Source organism: Acartia tonsa, chromosome 4 (assembly GCF_053477335.1).
Source record: "Acartia tonsa isolate MP-2025a chromosome 4, ASM5347733v1, whole genome shotgun sequence".
Taxonomy (NCBI): Eukaryota; Metazoa; Arthropoda; class Copepoda; order Calanoida; family Acartiidae; genus Acartia; species Acartia tonsa.
This window is the reverse complement of record NC_137263.1, coordinates 48,163,503-48,185,678: the sequence shown is the minus strand read 5'-3', so window position 1 is coordinate 48,185,678 and position 22,176 is coordinate 48,163,503. Positions and strand designations below refer to the sequence as shown.

At 33.8% G+C, this 22,176-nt stretch overlaps 1 protein-coding gene across 1 annotated transcript; it reads left to right on the top strand.

Annotated features, from left to right (window-relative positions):
* The first annotated feature begins 368 nt into the window (after positions 1-368).
* Positions 369-20,486, top strand: Atg17 (autophagy-related 17). Its single transcript, XM_080158634.1, has 24 exons — positions 369-601; positions 954-1,235; positions 1,415-1,850; positions 2,015-2,166; positions 3,617-3,783; positions 3,915-4,179; positions 4,637-4,858; positions 5,214-5,295; positions 5,564-6,024; positions 6,277-6,408; positions 6,797-6,896; positions 7,417-7,489; positions 7,927-7,989; positions 8,189-8,333; positions 8,943-9,035; positions 11,314-11,349; positions 11,724-11,939; positions 12,570-12,743; positions 12,862-13,032; positions 13,655-13,720; positions 16,684-16,860; positions 17,290-17,469; positions 17,749-17,814; positions 18,231-20,486. Exons 1-24 carry the CDS (start codon positions 476-478, stop codon positions 18,558-18,560), a joined length of 4,215 nt encoding a protein of 1,404 aa, XP_080014760.1. The 5' UTR covers positions 369-475; the 3' UTR covers positions 18,561-20,486.
* Positions 20,487-22,176: the final 1,690 nt, after the last annotated feature.

The window sequence follows — 22,176 nt, the reverse complement described above, 5'->3', positions numbered from 1 at the left end:
TCTAAATTTTTTTAGACTTTCTATTTGGTACGCGTAAAAAATAAATTATTATTTAAAATTGAATCAAATTAATCTGGTACAAAAACCTACGAAATTTCAACTCCGCCTCTATATTTTTTAACCCTTTCTAAAATATGCTTGTAGCTAAACCCTGCATGAAGCTCAAATCCCAAAAAGACTACCCAGCTCCTACGGCCTACAATATCTTGAACGAATCCAAATTACGTATCATTTAAGCAAGTATTTGGTTTTCTTTAAAGATAAATTTTAATTCTAATGGGGTATTTATATAATCCACGAATAAAATTTTTTTGTTCATTTGATATTAGGTAAATATATATACATTTTTTTTAGATAAAAATGATTCGAAATGAGTAGGTTAGCGAAGAAACTCTCTTTTTCTCCTCCCCTGATAAACTGAAGAATATCCTTCTTAATTTATTTTCTACAAATTGATTTTATTTGTGATCTTAAAATGTTGTTTATATTCCGTGTGGACGTGGGCACCATGATCAATCTTGACATGAATCTGGCCCTGGAGACTGTCGCCCACCTCAAGTCTGCCCTCGCCAGCTATTGTAATATTCCTGTAGATAAACAGGTTTGTTTGGCTGTTTTTTTATATATATATATATTTAATATACATACTGAAGGTACTGGATTATGTGTCTCCAGTTTGATTTTGTAAATGGCTGAAACGTTCACAATTTTTTAAGAAGCTAAGGCATTACTTAGCAAGGTCTTAGGCTTCATCTTTGGCGGATGAAGACTCCTTACAGCCCATAAAAATGGCGAGGTTCGTTTTTTTATAATCCTTCAAATGTGCCGCTTTATATATTCTACCTTATAAATAGAGAAAAATTTACGAAGATTATGTCAGACGCTTAAAATCTTATATTGAAATTATGGTATTACCAGCCAGGTAATCCAGATATTATTGTTGAACTTTTTAGGTATTATTAATATCTGGCGGGGAATCTTTGGAGTCTAAGGAGCGTGTGTGTAAATACACAGCTGGTAGCTCAGACACAAATCCAATTTTCCTCTTCTCTGTATCCACCCTGGAGGGATCCAGTCCTCCTGTCTTCACAGAGGCAGAGCATGGAGGTAGTATTCATGGAGGCAGCGGTGGTTTGGATAGAGATCTGCAGCCAGAGGTGGAGACAAGCCTGAACCTGCCAGATACACACAATACTGTCGCTGTCAGGGCCTCCCTTGCTCAGGAATATGTTAAGGTAAAAAAATTATAAATTACATTCCCAAAGAAAAGAAGCCATCTTAAAAATCTTCCAGTTTTCAATTTTAAGGTTAATAAATCATAAATTACATTTCTAAGAAAAGTATCCATCTTGAAAAACTTTTAGTTTTCAATTTGTAACAATGGCCAATTTATAATATTGTTAAACATTATTAGGTATCCCAACACCAAGCCAGACAATGCGAAAATGAAATCCATGCACAACACCTGCAGCACCAGGGCTGGGCCGCAGCCCTGGCAAACCTCGAGGACAGTGTCCTAGCCTTGGAGAAGCGGAAGACCTCGTTTGAAGAGGCGTACGGCAGATATTTGATAAAACGTGATCATTACAAACTTGTGATAGAAACATTTGACGATGATATTCATATCCTTAGCAAGATTCCAGTTTTGGAGTCATTAATGGTAAACAACGGCTACAGCTCGGATAGCATTAACGGTGGCGGTAATGGATCATCCGCCGACAACGGAAAGACGTCGATGAGCTTATTGGATTGGATCAATCAAGCTGGTAATAGTAGTCTTGAACAAGTGGCTGATAGCTGCTACAGGTCTCTCGAACAGTTGGATGAACCATTCCTAGTCAATTTAAAGGAAAGCTCTATGATTTTATCAATCTTTTTACAATTGAATTAAACAAACCTATTTATACAATAGATCATTTTTATACTACCTTATACAATACATATACTTTATAAACGATTCTTTTTACATAGTAGGTTTCAATACGCATATTTTCATAGAGTTTTTGTTTCAAGGGTAAGGTAGGTAACTGTATAGAAGCAGCAAACAACCAACAAATGAAAGAGATTCGTGGTCTGGGGGATAGGTTGTCAGGATTGGAACAACTTCTCCTTGAGGCTACAAAGAAAGTTGTGGAACAAAAAGACTTGGCCAATGCATTTTTACAGGTATATTTTGTGGTTTTAAGTTTTACAGCTGCTTTTTAATTAGGCTATAGCTGTCAATCCATTTGAAAAATTACAAGAAATTGCTTTGCTTGATGTAAGTGTTATTGGTTTTTTATGAAAGTCAGGGATAAGGGATGGGAAACGTAGGAAAATATTATTTCAGGCCTATTTCAAGCCTAGGCCTATTTCTAGCCTAATAAACCAGTTTTGGGATGGCGCAGTGCTTCGTATAAAACGCTAATAAAAAAGCTGTGTGTGTGTGTAGATAAAGTATAGAATCAAATTCAGGTAGCTAGTTTAAAGTAAAAAACATAACCTTTTATAAACCTATATATTAATGCCTTTGGTTCAAATGAAGTTTTTTCTTTCCCAAAATTTTTTTATCTTTTACTTTGGTAATTTGAACTGTCAGAAAGCTATCGTTGGGTTTCCCTCAGACAGATTTTAGTTTGTATTATTTGCATTTTTATTAATGAGTAAAAATTTTATTTGAAAATTTCATTGCTAATTAAAATTCAAAATAAATAAATTAATATGCACTTGGGTAACATTCTATCAAGTATTCTTTGGATACTATTAAGTAGTGATATATTTGTACTGTGTTGTATTGTGTATTGTACATATATTAGGGTTGAGGTGTTGTATCATTTCCGTATTAACTTTTTAAAATTCAAAATACAACATCTAATTTATAAACTACCAAATGAAAATTCGTAGCTAGCTCCTTTCCAAAAAATAATCCCGTTATTTTTGTTTTTTCTATATGGCCCTTTTTTAATGTTTAACTCTAAGCAGATTTAATAATTAAGCTAATGTGATCTAACACCATTTATATTTATTTTTTAGTAGCAGACAAAATCATTATTTTTTCTAGAATGGTCTGCTTCTAAAATTTTCGCCAATTGGTGATTGGTTGTTAAAAACAGGCCGATTCTTATTGGTTTAGAGCGATAGATACTTGGGAGCGTCCGCCAGTTCGATAGTAATTTGTAATAGTTGCAATATCCCTTTAGAATCTAGGCCGGGACCTAATTAATGGCCAGGTTTCCTATCCCTTATCCCTGATGAAAGTAAGTTACAATACCTAAGTAAATGGGAATTTCCACTAAAAGTATATTACGGGTTAAGGTACGAAAGTAGGGACCCTTTATATGATAAAATTTATTTTTTCCTCGCCGTTATAAGTTAAAGAATATACTTTTTAATAGTAAATGTTTCAAACTGAAAATAAGAAAAAAGCATGAACTATTATAATATCATTAAAAATCGATATTCTAAAACTTCTTTTGATTATATGCTGTATTATGTTGAAATGTATTTCATGGAACTAACCCTTAAGGATAATTTGGTTGTATAATTGCAAACTGAGTATTGAGGAATTTTTTATTTTGAAACTAGGAACTAATTGGTTTATTTAAAGAATCATTACTGATGTTTATATTTTTTAAAGAACCAAGAGCGTGCTAGTGGGCTACGGGACGCGAGTATCCTGCCAGACCTGTGCACCAGTCACAAGCAACAGCTGTTGGTAATGATGCGCAACCACCAGCACATTGTGTCCATCAGAAAGCGCTGTGTCAAGGCGAAGGAAGAGCTTAGCTTAAACTTATACACCAGGTTAGTAACTTTTTACGCTAATTTGTCGTATGTATATTTTAAAGTATAAAAGCTTCGAATTTTACTACTGTTTCATTATTACAAATCCTTATTTAAACTTACCGATATAAAAACAAAATATATTTTTACAGGTTAAAATGGGTAATGTTTATCCAGCGACAAATGGCTGAATCCGGTCAAGAGCTGTTGCTTTACTACGAGGAGCTGAAGCGGCTCTCACGGCGGCTGGAAGTTATGGAGCAGCTGCACCTGGCTCCATCCATGTACCTGGCCACTGTTGTCGAGGTGGTGCGTAGGAAATCTTTCAGTGACCACTTTATGCGCAAGTCATCATTGTTGGCCTCAAATTTTACAAGTATTTTCACTGAAGAGGTGAAAACTAGACAAGTTTTTCAGGTACCTACTTATAATTAATTATAATATAATGATTTATTTATAGATTATATCTTTTTCAGCCCAAAAAAATGCATTTGGCTGGTAATATATGAAAGGTAGTCATGCAATGTATGTTTGTTCAGATATAACAGTTTTTGTCAAATACCAATTATATAAGTTTAAACCAGGCATTTAAAGGGATAAGACAATGGCTGATAGATTGATGTACATCCCTAATGATACAAAAAATTACCACTCCTGTAGATTACAATTAATGGTTGAAACGCTTGGACACCCCACTTAATGTACCGACCAATTATAATTCTAAAAAAGTTCCCAAAGTTGTAAAGCCAACAAATAAGAAAACGTTATTATAAAACTTTGGTGACTAGGGTAATAAACAACCCAATGTCCCCTCCTTCTCTGAGTTTAAACACAAAACCTCTAATATTAAGCGATACTAAGTATTTCATTTTAGGATAAATTGAACAAGCATTTTCTTGCGACAATGTTTCCTGGAATGGAGGACATGCCCCCGCCGTTTGCTACCGTTCAACCTGACCCCTTTGACCAGAAGTTGCCGGTCATCAGCCTGACAGACCTGGAGTACCTGCGAGGCCAGGTGCCGGAGCTGGCTCAATCTCTCTCGGTTCCAGATAGGAAAACATTGTCCAGTCTTCTAACTAAATCACTGACACAGGTAAAGTAAAGAAAAAAAACAAGTTTTATTCATTCTAATTTCCATAACACATACCGGTTCGGTTCTTTAACTTTTTAGGTCGCAATTTTTTTTTATAGCTAGTCTTTGTGTGTACGTCGGTCTGTCTAGTTACTCTCTCGCACGTGAAATATTCTCTTGATATACAAAACAAACTGTAAAATCTAAACCATTTAAAACAAAATTAGTCGGTAGGAAATTGAAAAATTGGTTTAAAAATCTACTACTACCTCATATCTTAGACTATGTCCTAAGTTTTTGAGTACTTTGGTAGCTAGTAAAATATATGTTTTTTATTGCCCATTTACAAGTATAATACTTAATGTTTAATAATCAGGATTTGACCCAAGAGGAGGACGATGCTATGCACAATCTACATAATCTCACCAACAAGATAACAATTCAAGGGGACGGACTAGGTAATAACATTTGAATTTTTTTTTTCATTTAAACATTTGCAAAAAAAAATCTTTTTTGACGGAGTTTACTAATTATTGGGGAGATTTATTATCAGTTCCTTTACAAATCCTTCCTTGAAAAGCAAAACCTAATATTTTCGAGTTCTTAAGTATAAGAACATACATTCTTCAAATTTTTAAATAAGAAAACTGAAAAATTATTACTTAGGTGTTTATTATAGAGCTTTCTTAACTCTATTAATTTTATTTTGATTGTTATGTTTTTTAGGAAGTGTAAGTGTGATGAACAGAATATGTTATGATGCTGTGACCCGCAAGAAGAGTAGGCTGGAGGCCCTGGCACAGTCACGTGAGCGGACACTTGGCTCAGACTCCGATACAGACGATGATGGGGGCGAGGTGGTGAAGAAGGGGAAGTCGAAGATCTCGCGCAAGATGACCAGATCCCTGCCGGGTAAAACTTACAGCACTGGGGCAAGTCTATCGACCACTGTTGCCACTACAAATGGCGGCGGAGGCGTGAAAAAGTTGTCCACCGCTGCCGACAATCCAAGAGATGTTGCTGCGGATGAACAGATGAATGGTAATTGTGATGGTGGCAGCGGCGGAGATGCTGCGGCAAGCAGTAGCAGTGTGGATCCAAGTAGTTCAACAGCCAATACAAACTCGAGCGCGGCGCCGTCTTCTGATGGTTCGCTGCTCAAACAAAAGTGGATAAGTTCGTCTCAGGTATAGTTGTATTATACATTATATTTCACTAGCAGCTGCGCCACTAGTATCTAGATGCAATGTATACTAAGGGTGCAAAAAATATAACAAATACTATTCTGTGACTTATGCAAAGCAAAACTCAATCAGTTTAGTACTTATTGAAATATTAAGCTTCAGACCTTACTATTTTATAAAATAGGATATAAATATTTTAAAGTTGATTTATACGAAATTAAACTTTTGTAGATGATTGATTAAATGACAATTAAGGTTGATGATAAGGGTAGAGATATAGATGATCATGGAGTGAATGGTGTTGATGATCAAGTTGCGAGCATTGTCCTGGTAACAAATACTGGTCTACAAGAACTTCGCAGTCAGCTAGATGCTGTCAGAAATCAGGTTTGTCACAAGAGTTTGTAAAACATTAATTTAAATTTTAAAAGTTGCCTTGATGAACACGATCAGCAACAAAAGACCCTTTGAAAATAACTTGTCTCCAGTCTTAAATAAAAAAAAACATTTTACGGTTTCTTGAAAATTCGTCTGAAGACGAATTCAGGAAGTTCAATGAATTTTTTTGTTGGTCTGTTAAGATCTCGCTAACACTGAACCTATTCAATTTTAGGTAAGCTTCACATAAATCCCTGTGTGGTTTTAGGCTATTTATTTCTAACTTTAGGTCTTGATTTTAGGATATTTTACTTTCCTTTCAGCCCTTGATGTTCGAGGGCGATGCCGCCAGTTATAATAAAAAACAAAATGTAGTTAAATTTTAATTTGCTTTTAGGTTGAATCTGACAAAGCAGCTTTGTTTGACTCAGTAAGAGATACAACAGAGAAACTTATCAACACACTCACACAATTTGAAGCCAGTCATAAGCCTTCAGGTGATTTTCATCTTTTTGAAAAATATTTGCATAAGGAGTAACGGCAGAAATGGACAGTTTTACACGGAGCACGAAAACGATTAGCATTAATATTATTGAATGTTTTCATTGAAGGATTTTTTCAATGCTTACACTATAAAACATTAAAAATTCGAAGATTTTTTTTGTTAATTATTTCAGAAACTCTCCCTATTCCTATATTTATACAATAACCTTATGTAAAAAGAAAGGATCGGGGAGGGAGGGAGCATTGGGCTGTATTTATTGTACCCAAAGTTTGTAAATATCAAAAATTTGGGAACTAAACATTTATTAAATTTATATTGATCCGAACGAACTAGGAGGTCCAACTTATCCAGAATATTTCTAATGTACAGAAGGGATAATTTTGTGGGTACACAACAATTGTCTTGCCCCCTAAGATCCCTAGAAAGGATGGATGTATGTATAATTTCCCAAATTCTCTCTTTACTAGCTAGCAAATTCAAAAAATAGTTTTGACTTATAGAATATGTTTTAGATGTTTTATATGAGGAATTAAATGAGATTAAAGTTGCCAAACTGGAAGCAGAACAAGAGCTGGATATTTGCAGGTTACTACTTTTATATTAGGCGGATTTTAAAATAATTTTAACAGTTAACTTCATATTATTGTTTATTGTTTGTATACTCTTAAGAACCCAAGTAGGGTCATAGTAGGTCTGAATAACTTGGCCAAAGTCTGAATATGACTATCAAGTCTTTTCTTGAATGTAGATAAAGTCACGGCCTTTTTCACATGGAAGATCATTCCAGAATTTAGCTGCTCTAACACTGAATTCATTTCTGGATAGTTCTGTTCTTTTCACTGGAATAGTAAAGCCTAATTATAGAAATGCTAAATTTATAAATAAATACTGTTAAAAAGCACTTTGAGAAACTAATTATGATTTTTAGTTTTAAATAAGCATTTTAATTTTTTTTGCTGAAGCACAGGAATCGTCAATAATATTGGAATATATTTTAATATAATATATTCTTACAATTACAGACAGAGTCTCGAGACTGAACAAAACAAACTGGATGATTGCAACAGAGAAATTGAAATGTATAGGTATAACTTTTATATTTTTCTTTATACACAGAGTTTGCAGTTATTAAAGGGATAAGACAATGGTCGATAAATTGATGTAATTCCTCACCTCAATAAAAGTCCCAAAAATTGTTGAGTCAACGAATAAGAAAACTTAATTATAAAATTTTGGGGACTAGTGTAATAAACCCTCCTTGGAATTTATTACATTTTGTTTCAGGTACCAGCTGCAGGATGTGACCCGCGCCCTGGACACCCTGAAAGCTGAACAGTCAGAGGAGAAGTCCGAGCAGGAGGCCAGGTTCATTGCAGAACAGGAGACATTCAAAATGAAGTTGGATGCTATGCAGGAGAAACACGAACAGGTTTGCCATTTTATCCTGTTATGTAAAGTAGTAAGGTTTTTCTGTCTGTAGTTTAATATTTGGATAACATCTGAACCCTTTTGACTTCTACTTTTTATACATTTTGGGATGGGTTTAGGCTGTTTTATTTTTAGATTTCATTCTTGCGATGCTTTTAGGCTTTTTTTCTACCAATTCTATAACCCTTTGAATACAGATCCCCTAGATATCTACTAATCCTTTTCATAAAAATAGAGAGCTTTTTGTCTGTAGCATGAGATTTCAATAACTACTGAATTGATTGAGTTCTCCTTTTTATGGAAGCCTAACATAGGTCCCAGGATGGTTGAGCTATTTCATTTGGGATGATTTTAATCTATTTTACGCTTCCATACGCCTTTTTTTATGCCGAGCTCCTTAATGCTAGGAGCACAGCCAATAGTATATATTATATGTAGTATGCATTTTTAACCCTGTGTCTGTTTCTCAAGTTCTCTGGAACGGCGCTGTTTAATAAGTATTTGTCGTTAATCTTCGATTTCCTGACTATTTCCCAAGTTATTTTTATTTTTATAAAAATTATTAACGTTTTCTTGATTGAGAATTAAAAGTAAATTATTTTACTTTCAGGACATGCGAGACCTGAGACAGAAGCTGGAATTAGAACATGAGCTTGAACTTGACCAAATTAAACAAAAAGAAACATCACATCAAGATGATCAGGTAGTTATTCCCATTGCAGGGAGGGAGGGGACATTGGGCTGTATAATATACTAGTCCCCAAAGTTTTATTTATATTAACGTTTTCTTATTCGTTTCAACCATTAATGTATTCTACAGTAGGGGTAATTTTGTGCATCATCAACGGGGATGTACATAAAGGGGGAGGTAGTTTGTGCTAAAATTACGTAAAGGTGTGAGTTTTAAGACTTTAAAATAGGAGTAGGACACTTAAATTTTGTATGGCAGTTGCTCTAATATAGTACATGTAGTATACTAGCAGCTACGCCCTAGAAGTCTCTAGTAACACTTTAAATGTTTGCTTTTTTGTTGCGTTCAAGTTTCTACGATATGTTGCGTAAGAGTCCCTTTCTACGATACCTCGCAATGTTACGTAGGAGTCTCTATACTTAAAATAATAATTTCGATTTATTATTATTTCTCTTGGGAGGGTGGTGGTACCCTCCTCCAAAATAGTTATAAACCTTACCGGGACCTATGAGAAGCTACCCTGTTAAGGAGAACCCGATCGGTTCAGCGGTTAGCGAGATCCTTCGGTACAAACAAACACACAAAAAGACAAACAAACATCCTGTTACTTTAGTATAAGGATATCCACGTTATACCCCATTAAAGCAACTGCCATGCCAAATTTTAGAGTTCTACTTCTATTTTAAATTCTTAAAACTCACACATGTACGGAATTTTAGCACAACCTACCTCCGCCTGTACCGGCATTTGATCCCTGATTTCGTTGACATATCCTTTTGTCCCTCGGATTCTTCATGGATTATGTTAAGCTTTGATTAGCTAAATATAAAACTTTTTCTCATTTATTTTCGTTTTACAAAAACATTAGGGTCAAGCGGGGCATTAACCGGTATGGGGCATTACGGGTAATTTTTTACCCACCTATAGAAAATGACATTTTTCTCCATGTTTTAATCGACTGACAGAAAAAAACATAAATGCAAATTTGTTCCTTATTAAATTGCCTACAAAAAAGTATAAAATGAAATTTTTGTGAGATGAATTTTAAGGGTACTTTTTGGGTCTCAAAGTCAGACGAAAATTTTTTTTTTTTTAATTTTTCACCTAGGTGTATAAAGATCGACCTACACAAAAATTGGTAAGACCTAGAACTGATCTGTAAAAACCTTTTGAACTAAGAATTGCCCGCTCTTTTCAAATCCGTTGAGAGCTTAAATGTAGAGTTAATATTTTTTTCAAAAATGACCAAAGTTCGCGCGGGGTATTTTTCGGTAACGTCGAAAAAAAATTCAAATTCGATTTCTAAGATCAATTTTCAGGTTTTCTTTGGTAACATCTAAAATTCAATATGGGCTTTTTAAGAATTAGGCCAAAAAGTGAATAAACAGGTTTTTTTATATAAAAAAATTACAAAATTTATTTTTAAAGAAAATTTTTGTGAAAAAAAAATATCGAAATTTCTCGTCTTTAAAAAAAAATGATTTTTGACATAGAAGGAATAGTCCGATCTTTATGAAAATTTTTGTGGATAATCCCTATAACCTATACTAATTATGTTTGACTGGCCGTTTTTCATCGATTTTTGAAAAGACGTTACCCACAATGCCCCACCGTGGGGCATTTATCGGTAATTTCTTTGAGTCCAATTATGACAAACTTCTAAAAGTCCTAGGACAACGTCCTTTTAGGACCTGATAGTCCTTTCTGTAAGCTTTCTAATGGTCTTGGTCCCATTTAAAAATATTAATATTTACCCCAATTTTTTTTCAAAAACGAAAAAATTACCGGTTCAGCCCCGCCTCGCCCTATCTTACTGGTAGGCTTAAAAGCTTTGGGTCTTTTATTTCACCGTGAAAGCTTGGTTCAAAACTTCTAGTGTTGAAACTTTTTCATCATCTACACAAGGGGTAACTTTGTTGTTCCATCATTGGCGGTGTACATCAATTTATCGCCTTTTGTCTTATCCCTTAAGATCCCTGGTAGTTTCTGAGTAACACAATTCATAATTGTTAAAGTTAACATATCTTATAATAACTATTATCAGATTCAGCATTTTTAGTACCTATCATATGAATTCCACTTGATGCCTCTGTATTCAATGTACATGTGTTAATTGTTATTATTGCACAGGAAAAATACATAGATTAGGTACCATGTTAAACTTTTAATAGTCTTAGTGGAACTATCCTTCAGTCAGTTTTAAAAATTCATTAAACCTTTAATATAATTTTAAATAAACTCTACTTTCTCCTTGAAATGTTAAATTTATGTAAAAAAAGCTATTTTTTAGAATGGTCTTGAAGACGATGAGGTAGCAAAATTAAAGGTAAAATTTTCAATTATTATAATATACCTTTGTGACCTGACTTTTGAATAAGAAGATCTTACTTAACAAAATAGATATCAACAATTATTTCTTTTTGATGTGCATAATGTCGTGTACTTAACGCTTACCTAATTGGTAAGTGATCATCTAGAGAATTCAACGGTATCATCCGCTTGTAAAGGGATGCAATACTCTAACGCCCACTGGTCAATATTAGCTTGAGTAAGTAACAGACAACCAACCCTTACGTCATTTTGATTAACAATTAGTTCAATTCATTTTTTTGTTCGATTAAACTATTTTTATAAAAGACCCAATGTAAAAACACTGTAGAGATTATGAAATTAAGCCACACTGGAAAATATTTTATTTAGGCCGAAGTTGCAGTGAAGACTCGTGAGTTCCAGGAGCTGGAGGCCAAGCTGGAGCTACTCCAGATCACAGGCGAGGAGAGGATCAAGGAGGAGAAGGACAAGATTGTTCGCATCCTGGAGGCTGGATTCAGTGAGAGGGTGCGGGTGTCCCTGCAGGAGCTGGAGACCAGACTCAACCGGGAGCATGAAGAAGCAATGCAACAGTTGGCAGACAAGGTAGCTGTTTGACACAGGGAGGGAGGGGACATTTGGCGGTTTATTTCATTCCTATTCATTTGCTTAACAACTTTGGGGAGTTTTAATTAATTTTGATTGGTTGGTTCATTAAGTTGAATGTCCAAACGTTTCAACCACTAATTGTAATATACAGAAAATGTATTTTTTTGTATCATCATTGGGGAAGTATATTAATTTTTATTATTCTGGCTATTTTTCATCAGATTTCAAATGTTTTTTTTATGCTTAAAGTATTAGAATAGTTATTTCTCGCATCGTATTATAAACAGCTTTCCGCGGATATGAATTGTACAATAACAAGATTAAAACCGGTTTTTTTAGCCCCGGGATGCCGAAGGCTTTGGCTAAAAAAAACTTGTTTTTATCTTATGATTTTACATTTTATATTCGTAGAAAACTGGATATAATTCGATGCTAGACATTGTTTGTTAGTGTCGATGAGAACCGGTTTTATTCCACCAGTTTCTCATGAATACGAGAAAATAATTTTCAAACTTTTTATGGTGTTTCATTGTATGTCTGTAGACGAAAGGACAGATTTTTTTCTTTAAAATAATGCATGAGTTTTTATGAATGTTAAATTCTAACCCTGTTTTATTTGTACACTAGGACAAGGAGGAGATGTGTAGCAGGCTGGAGGAGTTAAGACAGAAGATGATCTCCACCAGCCAGACAAACCTGGACAGGGTCATCACAAAGAAGGAGAAGGAATGGCAGGACAGGTTGAAAGAGAGGGAACAAGAGCTTGTCCTGCAGTTTCAACAACAAAGACAAGATATCGAGGTAAAAGTTGTACAGTTTATCATTGGGGATGTACATTAATTTATCGGCCATTGTCTGATCCCTTTAGATCCAGGACAATTAGCCCCTACAGATTGACAACTAGCCTTGGTATATTTAGGATGCCAAGAAGAAGGAGATAGAGGAGAACCACGAGAGGGAGCGCAAGAAGAGCAAGATGGAGATGGAGAGCTTGAGATCCAGGTTTAAGATGATGCAGTACACTACAAATTCCTCGGCAACTCTTATTGATAGAAGTCCATCTATCTCGGAGTCGGAGCTTAGCTTTGAGGTCAGATGTTTTCTTTTTTTGGGGGAGTTAATCCAATTTTTTTTCTTCTAAAAAACAGGCAATTCCCCCCCCCCCCCTGTGATGATTTTTTTAGAGGTAAGGGTGTAGTTTAGAACTCTGAATAAAAAAATAAAACATTTTCTGAATTATTTCACTTATTTTTCTTCAATAAATTTATAGGTATAAAGTAACATAAATGGAATCATTTCCTAAAAGCCTGATTAAGGAAAGTTTGGTGGGGATTTCCCCTGAATAAAAACTAGTTTTTCACAGTTATTTTGTTTTTTTAAATATATTTATTCTTCAAAAAATCTTCCTTGTTTTCTGCTTTAATATAAATTATTTCTTTTCTTTCCTATCGTTATAGAATTTTTATTCAATGTGTTAAGATTTATATCTGGTTTAGGTAATGCTTTTGTAAGGGTTAAGATATCTGGTGTGTGTCTTAAAGATCTTTTCAACAACTTGCCTTATTAAATTTTCTTATAAATTGCTCCTATTTCCATTTTTATGGAGGGTAGATGATACTCCTAAAGTAAAAAGTTCCTGGAGACCCCCCCCCCCTCCCCCTTCTCCAACAAAATACTAAAACTACCTCTGTTAGCCAAAATGTAAATTGTAGGATGTCCGCAATGTTGCACTTTCTTCTAGAAGATTACGCTGTTATTCAACAGGAGACCATCATAAGGTTTGGAATAAAAACAATTTTGGATGCTTATTTAGTGATATTTTGACAGATTAACATTATTTTACTTTACTAACCTTTATAAATTTCATATTTTCTAATTTAAGAGGAAGGTGGTTGTGAATTTTTATTTAAATCCAACCTAAATAAAAAAGTGTTACAACTCTGAAGTAATGATAGAACGTAGAGCTGTAAAGAGGGAGGGCGGATGTGACACTTTTTTGACACCAAAACTAAAAGTCAAAAGAACTCAACTAAAAGATAGTTACAGCACTGAAATTTGGCATGGTGGTTCCAACTCCGTTTCTTTACAGTTAGACATTATACCTTTTAATAGCAACTGCCTTCCAAATTTCAGTGCTGTAACTCTTTTATATGAGTTCCTTTGACTTTTAGTTTTGGTTTCAAAAGGTGTCAAACCCAATCCCTGCCATCTTCCTTTTTATCTACTGCCAACTTTCATCGATTTATTTGTTTTTTTTTCTAGAAAATTTAAATCAATTGGTCTTATTTTAATTTAAGCCATCTATGTGTAGTATCAAATTCAATCATGAAAAGATAAATAAAATATTTAAAATTATATATCTTGTTTAATTCGGCAAAAGCTGGCAAATTTTCACAGTTCTACATTGTATCATCATAATAAAGTAACAGGATGTTTGTGTGTTTGTCTGTACCGAAGGATCTCGCTAACCGCTGAATCGATCGGGTTCTCCTTAACAGGGTAGCTTCTCATAGGTCCCGGGAAGGTTTATAACTATTTTCTTGTGGGGTGGGACACCCCCAACCCCCCAAAAAAATGAAAATCTCCCCCCCTGAATTTTTTTAAAAATTTTTTTAACTAAAATTTAAAATGAGGTGGCACCCCCGCCAAAAAATTTTTTTTTTACTTTTTCTTTTAAAATCTAAAATAAGAAGTTGAATTATTAAATTCGACTCTCTCCTCCTCAAGTGCCCCTAGAGGCCTCTAGGGGCGTAGCCGCTAGTACCAAATAAAAGACATGTAACTCGTTTTGTTGATTTTTTTTTTGTTTATTTTGGTTGGGTTTGAAAGAGTTGCAAGTCCTTCTTTTCCTATTTTATTTCTTTTTAGTTGGAACTGCTTAATATTGTCTGATAATATTATATGTATTACTAACATTCTTGTAAGTTTCTAATTTAATAATAATAATAATGTTTATTTGGTGCTGCCAGGTACCCCCTAGCTTAGGAGATAGCACATAAAATACTCTAAATTGCTGCTATCTATTGACAATTTAGAGTTTACATTATGATGTTTAGTCACATACAAAAATATTATAATATATACTAAGTTTAATTATTAACTAAATATAAATTGGTGGAATAAAAGGAAATTTTTTTTTAGGATATGCACCAGGAGCTACAGGAGTACTATCTTGACCAAAATGGGGATAGTGTATTTGATTCCTGGAGCCCCTTTTTAAGGAGGACGAAAAGAAAAAAAAAGAATATAAAACAAATTAATTGTAAAAAGGGAAAATTGAAACTTTAATTTAGTTAAATTGAGTTGTGAGGATGGTAAAAAAAAGAAAAAAACACAAATAAACATTCATATTATGTAAGAGAAATCAGTAAAAAATAAGAAAGATGGAGAAAAAAAATAGATGAAGGAATTTAGAGAAAATTTATTCACTAACAATTCTTATGGTTTTTTTCAATGTTGGTGGTTTTTAGTTTATTTTGTATCTATAAATTAACATAAAAAAGTAAAATCTATGATTGAATCACAATAACGTTATCTATATGAAATCCAGGTAGGGAGGGGATATTAGACTGTAAATTACACTGACCTTTAGAGTTTATAAACGCGTACTGCTTTTCGTTGGGAGTTTGATATATAGAACTACATAAGGGATAATTTTATTTATCACAATAGTTTCGTCCATTGTCTAATCCCTTAGGCACCCTGATAAATATGCAGAGTTATTACTAATAGTTTACAAAATGGGAATTAAATTGGTAGGTAATTGGCATAAACATTGGAGTTAAAGATATAAAATCCGGGAACTCTACATTTTTTGTTTGTTTATTTTCTAAAGATGTTTTTTCGACAATAATAATTTCAATTGTATTATTTTATTATTTATTTAATACATATACATATGCATGGGGCTTATTTCAGTGTAGTTAAAATTGAAGCATTGAAAAAATAAAAGAAAACCATTTATTCTTTTGTTACTCTATGTATATAAATACCAAGCATTTTCAGTCATATACTTTAACTTACTTAAAGTTACTGTCTTCTGCTGTACAGACATATCCTTTTAAAATATATGGTTTGTGACGCGCGCTTCTATTCTTAATACTAGCGGTTACGCCCCTAGAGTTCTCTACGGGCATGTGAGTTGGGGGATGGGGGTGTAGGTGACCGGCCCGTACATTTTCAATCTATAATACAAAGTAGCTTGATGTCCGTCCCTTAAGATTTCGGTAAGAACTGAACCGATCGGATTTTACTCTTCAGGGAATATACCTGGTTTTGTGGTGGTTTTAGGCTATTTTTAGGCGGGGAGGGTTAGGGGTGTTCCACCCCTCCCCCAACACCACCCAACCCCCCCCCCAAAAAAAAAAAAAAAAATCCCCCCTCCCAATTTAAAAAAAAATAATTTTTATGAATTTTGCGAATTCGTAATTTTTTGCGATTCATTCGTATTTTTTTCCGCTGGGTAGATTCGCATTTTTTCCCACTGGGTAGGTAATAGAAAATGTAATCATATCTCTTGGGGCAAAGCCCCTAGAGGCTAGGGGCGAAGTCGCTAGTTTTAGTGATAGAAAGAAATAAGAAAAATCTTAAGTGTTTTTTTTTCTTGGGAGGGATCTTACACCCTCCTTAAAAATAGTTGTAGCCCCTCTGGACCAATGCGAAACTAGCCGTTAGAGGGATCCTTCGGTATAGGCAGACTGACATCCTGTTACTTTAATATAAGTATAAAATTTTGTTACAGAACCGTGTGGACCTGGTAGGAAGTCCTAGGGGTGGCGAGGACAAGTCTGCACTAGAGTTCATCAACGAGATCGAGGTCCTCAAGAGAAGGATTCGAGAGCTGGAGGAACGACCTGGTAGGCTCCAGACTATACCTGGAGAACAGGAGGAGGCAAATGGAGAGGAAAATGATGAAAAGGTAATTTTTTGTTTTGAATTTTGTGAAATTTGGATAATGGCGAACTAAGTTGCTCATATCGGACTTAGGTATGTGTGCAGAGATTTGCTATGGGATGAAAGGTGAAAAAGGGGAAGATAGGCCTACCAAGTTGTGAATTACTAAAGGAATGTTGAACCACACCCTACCCCATAAAATCCAATACACAAGCCCCTGCTTTTGTACAATTGTAATTTTTTCTTTATTCCTCGCATTTAGATATTTGTCTTTAAAAATAGATGGTAGGTGTCGGGATATAAGGTATTCAAAATTGATTAAGATATTAAGATCAATTGGGTTCAAAATAGCATAGAAATACTTTTAGTTTGTAAATACAAAAGTTCTCAAAATCTAAAATTGAATTAAAATTATTTTTTTAAATTGAAGAATGTACCTTTTGATTTATTTTAGAATAAACGTATCCAGGAGCTAGAAGCTGCCAAGTTAGAATTAGAGGAGGAGCTGAATAATGCCAGACAACAGCTTTCCAGTAGCAGCTGTATGCAAGCTAGCAGCTTGATGCAAGCTAGCAGCAGCTGTATGCAGGCTAGCTTCAGGGTTGACAGCAATGAGAACCTTCGACAGCTTCAGGTATAAATTCTGTATTTTTAGTGGGGATAAAAATTCCAATACAAATTGTGTGAAATAATACTTTACTCCACACTTTTAATTAAATAATATCTTTCTACTATAAATGCAAAAATTAACAATCATAATTTTATATGGACACAATTTTTTTTGTAGTCTGACTGTTCCTTGGCTGTTTATAGTATTTTTAACTCTATGATAATTTATCTTTTTATTTGTTATTTGGTTTGAACACTTAATGAGTGTTGTTATCCATATTTTGAAGAAAAATTGTATTTTAAGGAGGAGAACCGAATATTACGAGATCAGCTGACACGCTCAATGAATTCTCTCATCTATAATGGAAAGGTATTCTTATTATTATTATTAAATATACAAAAAGGGAAGGATGCCTATGCGTCTGTCTGTACCAAAAGATCTCGCTGAATACTACAGGTCCCAGTTGGTTATCCTTTGGGGTAATTCATCGTATTAGGGTTGGTTTTCATCTATTTTGGTAGGTCATCCTTTCCTAGATAAATGGTGACTGAAGTTATCCTAAAAAATTAATTGTTTTTGAGAAACAAAGAAAATTTAACCTAATAATCAACATATTCGACTAAGCACTATAAATTCCTAAATCAAATGTTACTATAGGAATTTAGAATATTAATTTTCTTTTCATTGTTCCATAACTAAATATTTTATGTATTACTCACATTCAAAATTCATTAACAAAAAACATTTTTATTAATTACTTAAAACTAAAGTTTCATTGTATTTAGGTGAGCGTGGCAAGTGTGGAGAGAGGTGAGATAGTTCTGGTTGTCTGGTCGGACCAACACAACCACTACTCCATCTACCACGAGGGCAAGGTCCTGCACTTCCTTCACTCTGACAGCGCCGAGCTTCTGGGTCTGAGTGCTGACCCTACTGCGGCAACTTCGGGTGCCGCTGCTAAGCGGCACACAACCGCCGAGGTTGTGGACAAGGAGTATTGCCAGGCGAAGAAGCCGCAGAATCGGTTCCGCGTAGCGCAAGGCACCAAGTTCTACAGGGTCAAGTGTCGGCCTGTCAATAATACCGGTGATAAACAAGAGTTGGCCAGTAAATAACATGAAAAATGATTTTCGGTTAAAATGTTTTTATACTTTATAAATGAATCCTAAATTCGGTAATGTGTAATTGTTACAAACCTTTTTGGTACTTTAGGAAATGTTTAAAATTAAGCATGTATGATAAAAAAAAATTAAGAATCAAAGTTTGCAAAACTCAAAATCTTTTTGTGCCATAGCAAATATTTTGTGTAAGTTTGGTACGGATCTGGTGCAGTTCGCGGTGAAATGTTCCTTGGATCAATTATCTAGCCTGCCCGCTCAATGTTATATGAGGCATAGGAAGGCATATACAAACAATCTAAATTAGCCAAGATCCAATGATGCACGAAAAAGCTTGGCTAAAGAAAACTCGCGTAAAATATGTCTTTTTCGCGAATTGATGTGCGCTGCGATATAACTCACTGTGCATTATTGAGTAATGGCTGTTCCAGATTATTTTTAGGCCTTTTGTCGTTAAAAGTTTGTGCGAACATAATATGTATATTCAGCCGTTTGGCTGCTAGCAGCTTTTAAAGTTTATAGTTTTTTTTAGATAATCGATCTGAGGAATATTTTAACGGGAACCGTATCTGATTAAAACTACTTGAAAGTGTACTTATCAACCGAAATTTTTAAATAATAGTACTTTGAGAGGGTGATAATATAACCTATTGAATATTAAATACCGGTAATATTACAACAGATTTTTTAAAATAAAAAGTAAAAAATTACCTTAACGTAAGTGTTTCCGCGTATAAAATGTATTTTGATGAATATTGTTATTGTAAAGTTTATTGGCTCTATATTGCTTAAAAAAATTGTTGAATGTGATGCATTCAGTAAAATTGAAATATAAAAATGTGGACTTAAGTCAAGATACTGCAATATTCCCTTTAAAAATGTACTAAAATTATAAAAAAAGAGAATTCTGGCATACGGTTGAGCTTACGTCCGAATACTTTTGGACCGACTCAATTTTACAAGTTCTGTAAACAAAAAGGCCTAAAAAGATTTCGAAATTCACAAAAACGCGCCAAATATATTTTTTGCGCGTTTACATTATTCTGTGTCTATCGATTTCAGATTAATAATGTCCTTAAATAGTCAGTTCTATAATTATGTTGACACAGGTTTTGTGGCAAACCGAACGGCCGTTCACAGCCATTAAATTGAAAATAGAGTACTTAAAATGTTATGGGAGTACTGCGGTTTCTTGATTCAATATCTAGTTTGTCCAATATTTCATTGTTAATTTTTCATGAAAAAAAGACAATTTTGGGTATAGTGTGACATCGCTTATTAAGGGGCCTTTCGTCGTATTTTCACAGTAGCTTTCCTCCTATTTCTAGCCCCTGCGTGGGGCTTAAACCCTTCGGGGCAATCACCTAATCTAACCTAAAAATAACCTATTAAAAGCTACTGTGTGAAAAAACGGCAAAACGCCCCTCAAAAGGCGATGTTACGAAAGGGACTATACCCACAATTTCTAACAGATTATTATTTTTTCTTCATGATGTCGATTAAATTCTTTAAAATTGTCTTTATTATCTAGAAATAAGAATAGTTATTTCTCGCATTGTATTATAAACGGCTTTCCGCGGATATAGAATGTACAATTATAAGATTAAAACTAGTTTTTTAGCCCCGAGGTGCCGAAGGCACCAGCTAAAAAAACTGGTTTTAATCTTATGATTGTACATTTTTACATTCGTAGAAAGCTGTATATAATACGATACTAGACATAGTTTTTTCGTATGGATGAGAACCGGTTCCTATCCACCGGATTCAAATGAATACGAGAAAAGTTTATTTTTATTTGTAAAATTTACATTACCTACTTTAATTAAATGTGATAATTAAACAGTTTAAGTAAGTTTTGCATGAAGTTTTTTTTTTGTTTGGGGATGGAGAGTATTATAAATTGAAATACATACATTATTACAATTCTTGTTTTTTATATGTAGTAGCGAAGTTACTCTATAATTCACTTTATCAGACCATCGGATGCTATCAAAGACGAACATCTTAAAATCTATATTTTGTTTTGCCAAACACTAAGAGGCAAAACGGCATGAAAATTCGATGAAAAATAGCAGTTTCATGTATACGGAAAATTTACATCCAATTATTAGGTATATATAGAATAACAGGAAATTTAAAAAACCTAAGTTTTTCTATAATTATTGTCGGTCCGACGCCCAGAACGGTTAGCATTTTTAGGGGATTTAAATGTGTTACGATTTAGGAAGCGTAGCAACTCTAATCGTTACCAGAAAGTCTGTGCGTCCCTTTAAAAGAGACTGAATTTTAACCTTTTAAACCACTTTTTTATGATAGAAATGCATAAATATTCTGCTTATTCAGTTTTGACACTCGACAAGTATTTATGTTCGTTTATCCTACCGTTTCTAAGACGTTCAGCAGAAAAATTGCAAATCAGATGAGAAATAGCAGTGATGCCAAATTTCAGACGTACAAACTTACATCCTACTACTTTAGCAGATATACTGCACAAGACGTGAACTTAATTGAAAACTCTTAGTTTTAAAAACTAACTATTTAGGGTCCACTGTTCTGGAGGTCCAAAGGGCCATACAACCGACGATAAAGCAATTAACAAAATTTTTGTAAAGGTTGAAACAAACACTATATGCCCTTTTTACTCAAAAAACAATGATGACGACATCCATAAGTAGCGAAGCCAATAATATATGAACTGACATTAACATCCGAAAAAAAACTATAGAGCAATGTCATAAAAAGCATTAAACTTGATAACATAATCCACGAAACCTTTCAAAATGTATAATTGTCTTTTGAAGGTGAACCTGAAAATTTAGGAATCGATCTAGCCAATAAGCAATTATAATCAAACTTTGAAATATGTAGAATGTAAAAATTTTTTTACAGTTTACCGTTAAAAAGGAAAATTATAAAAACTTGAAAATCTTTGAATTGATCTAGCTCCCCGAACGATAAGAGCAAATCTTTATGAAACTTGATGAAAACATGTAAAACATAAACTTTTTCAACCCTTAAAAATTTAAGTCATCTACCTTGAATATGAGTGGAGAAAGTCATAAGAACTTAAAAATTTAGAAATCTATTCGATAAATCTTCATGAAATAGTTAAAATCTTTTTAAAAAATTCAGCTGTTCATCTAAAATAGTCGAGAAAATTACACATTCCCCATAGCGTTACGGACTGACAGTCAAAGATAATTATAGATTAGCTTTGCTAATACAAAAAAGATAATAACAAAGAAAAAAGTATATTTGAAAATAATATATTTCTCTTCTACAACAACTGACTAAGCATTTATGGATTATTTTACTTTACATCATGCGGCTATTTTTCATATTAAAACATATTATTTTAGTGGAAATAAAAATTTTAATAAAAAAAACGTTTTAGAATAAAAAGGAATATTTTAGGTGATCAAATGCCTGTATTAGCGTCTATGCATACAGAGGTGTAAATTTCCAATATAACATCCTATTTTGATATATAATTTAGGGAAAAAATGGAGAAGGGGGGGGGGGGAATAATATAAAATTGGTTGGCAAATATACACCCCTGCATTTAAGGGAAAAAAAGTTAGAGATTCAAATAGAATAGTTTTAGGGATTAGTT

Bases quoted from the DNA above. Each gene is read 5' to 3' on its own strand.
- Atg17 (XM_080158634.1), top strand. From the start codon at position 476: ATGTTGTTTATATTCCGTGTGGACGTGGGCACCATGATCAATCTTGAC. The intron at 1,236-1,414 runs GTAAAAAAATTA...AAACATTATTAG, and splicing joins TTGCTCAGGAATATGTTAAG to GTATCCCAACACCAAGCCAG. The intron at 9,036-11,313 runs GTAGTTATTCCC...GCTATTTTTTAG, and splicing joins CATCACATCAAGATGATCAG to AATGGTCTTGAAGACGATGA.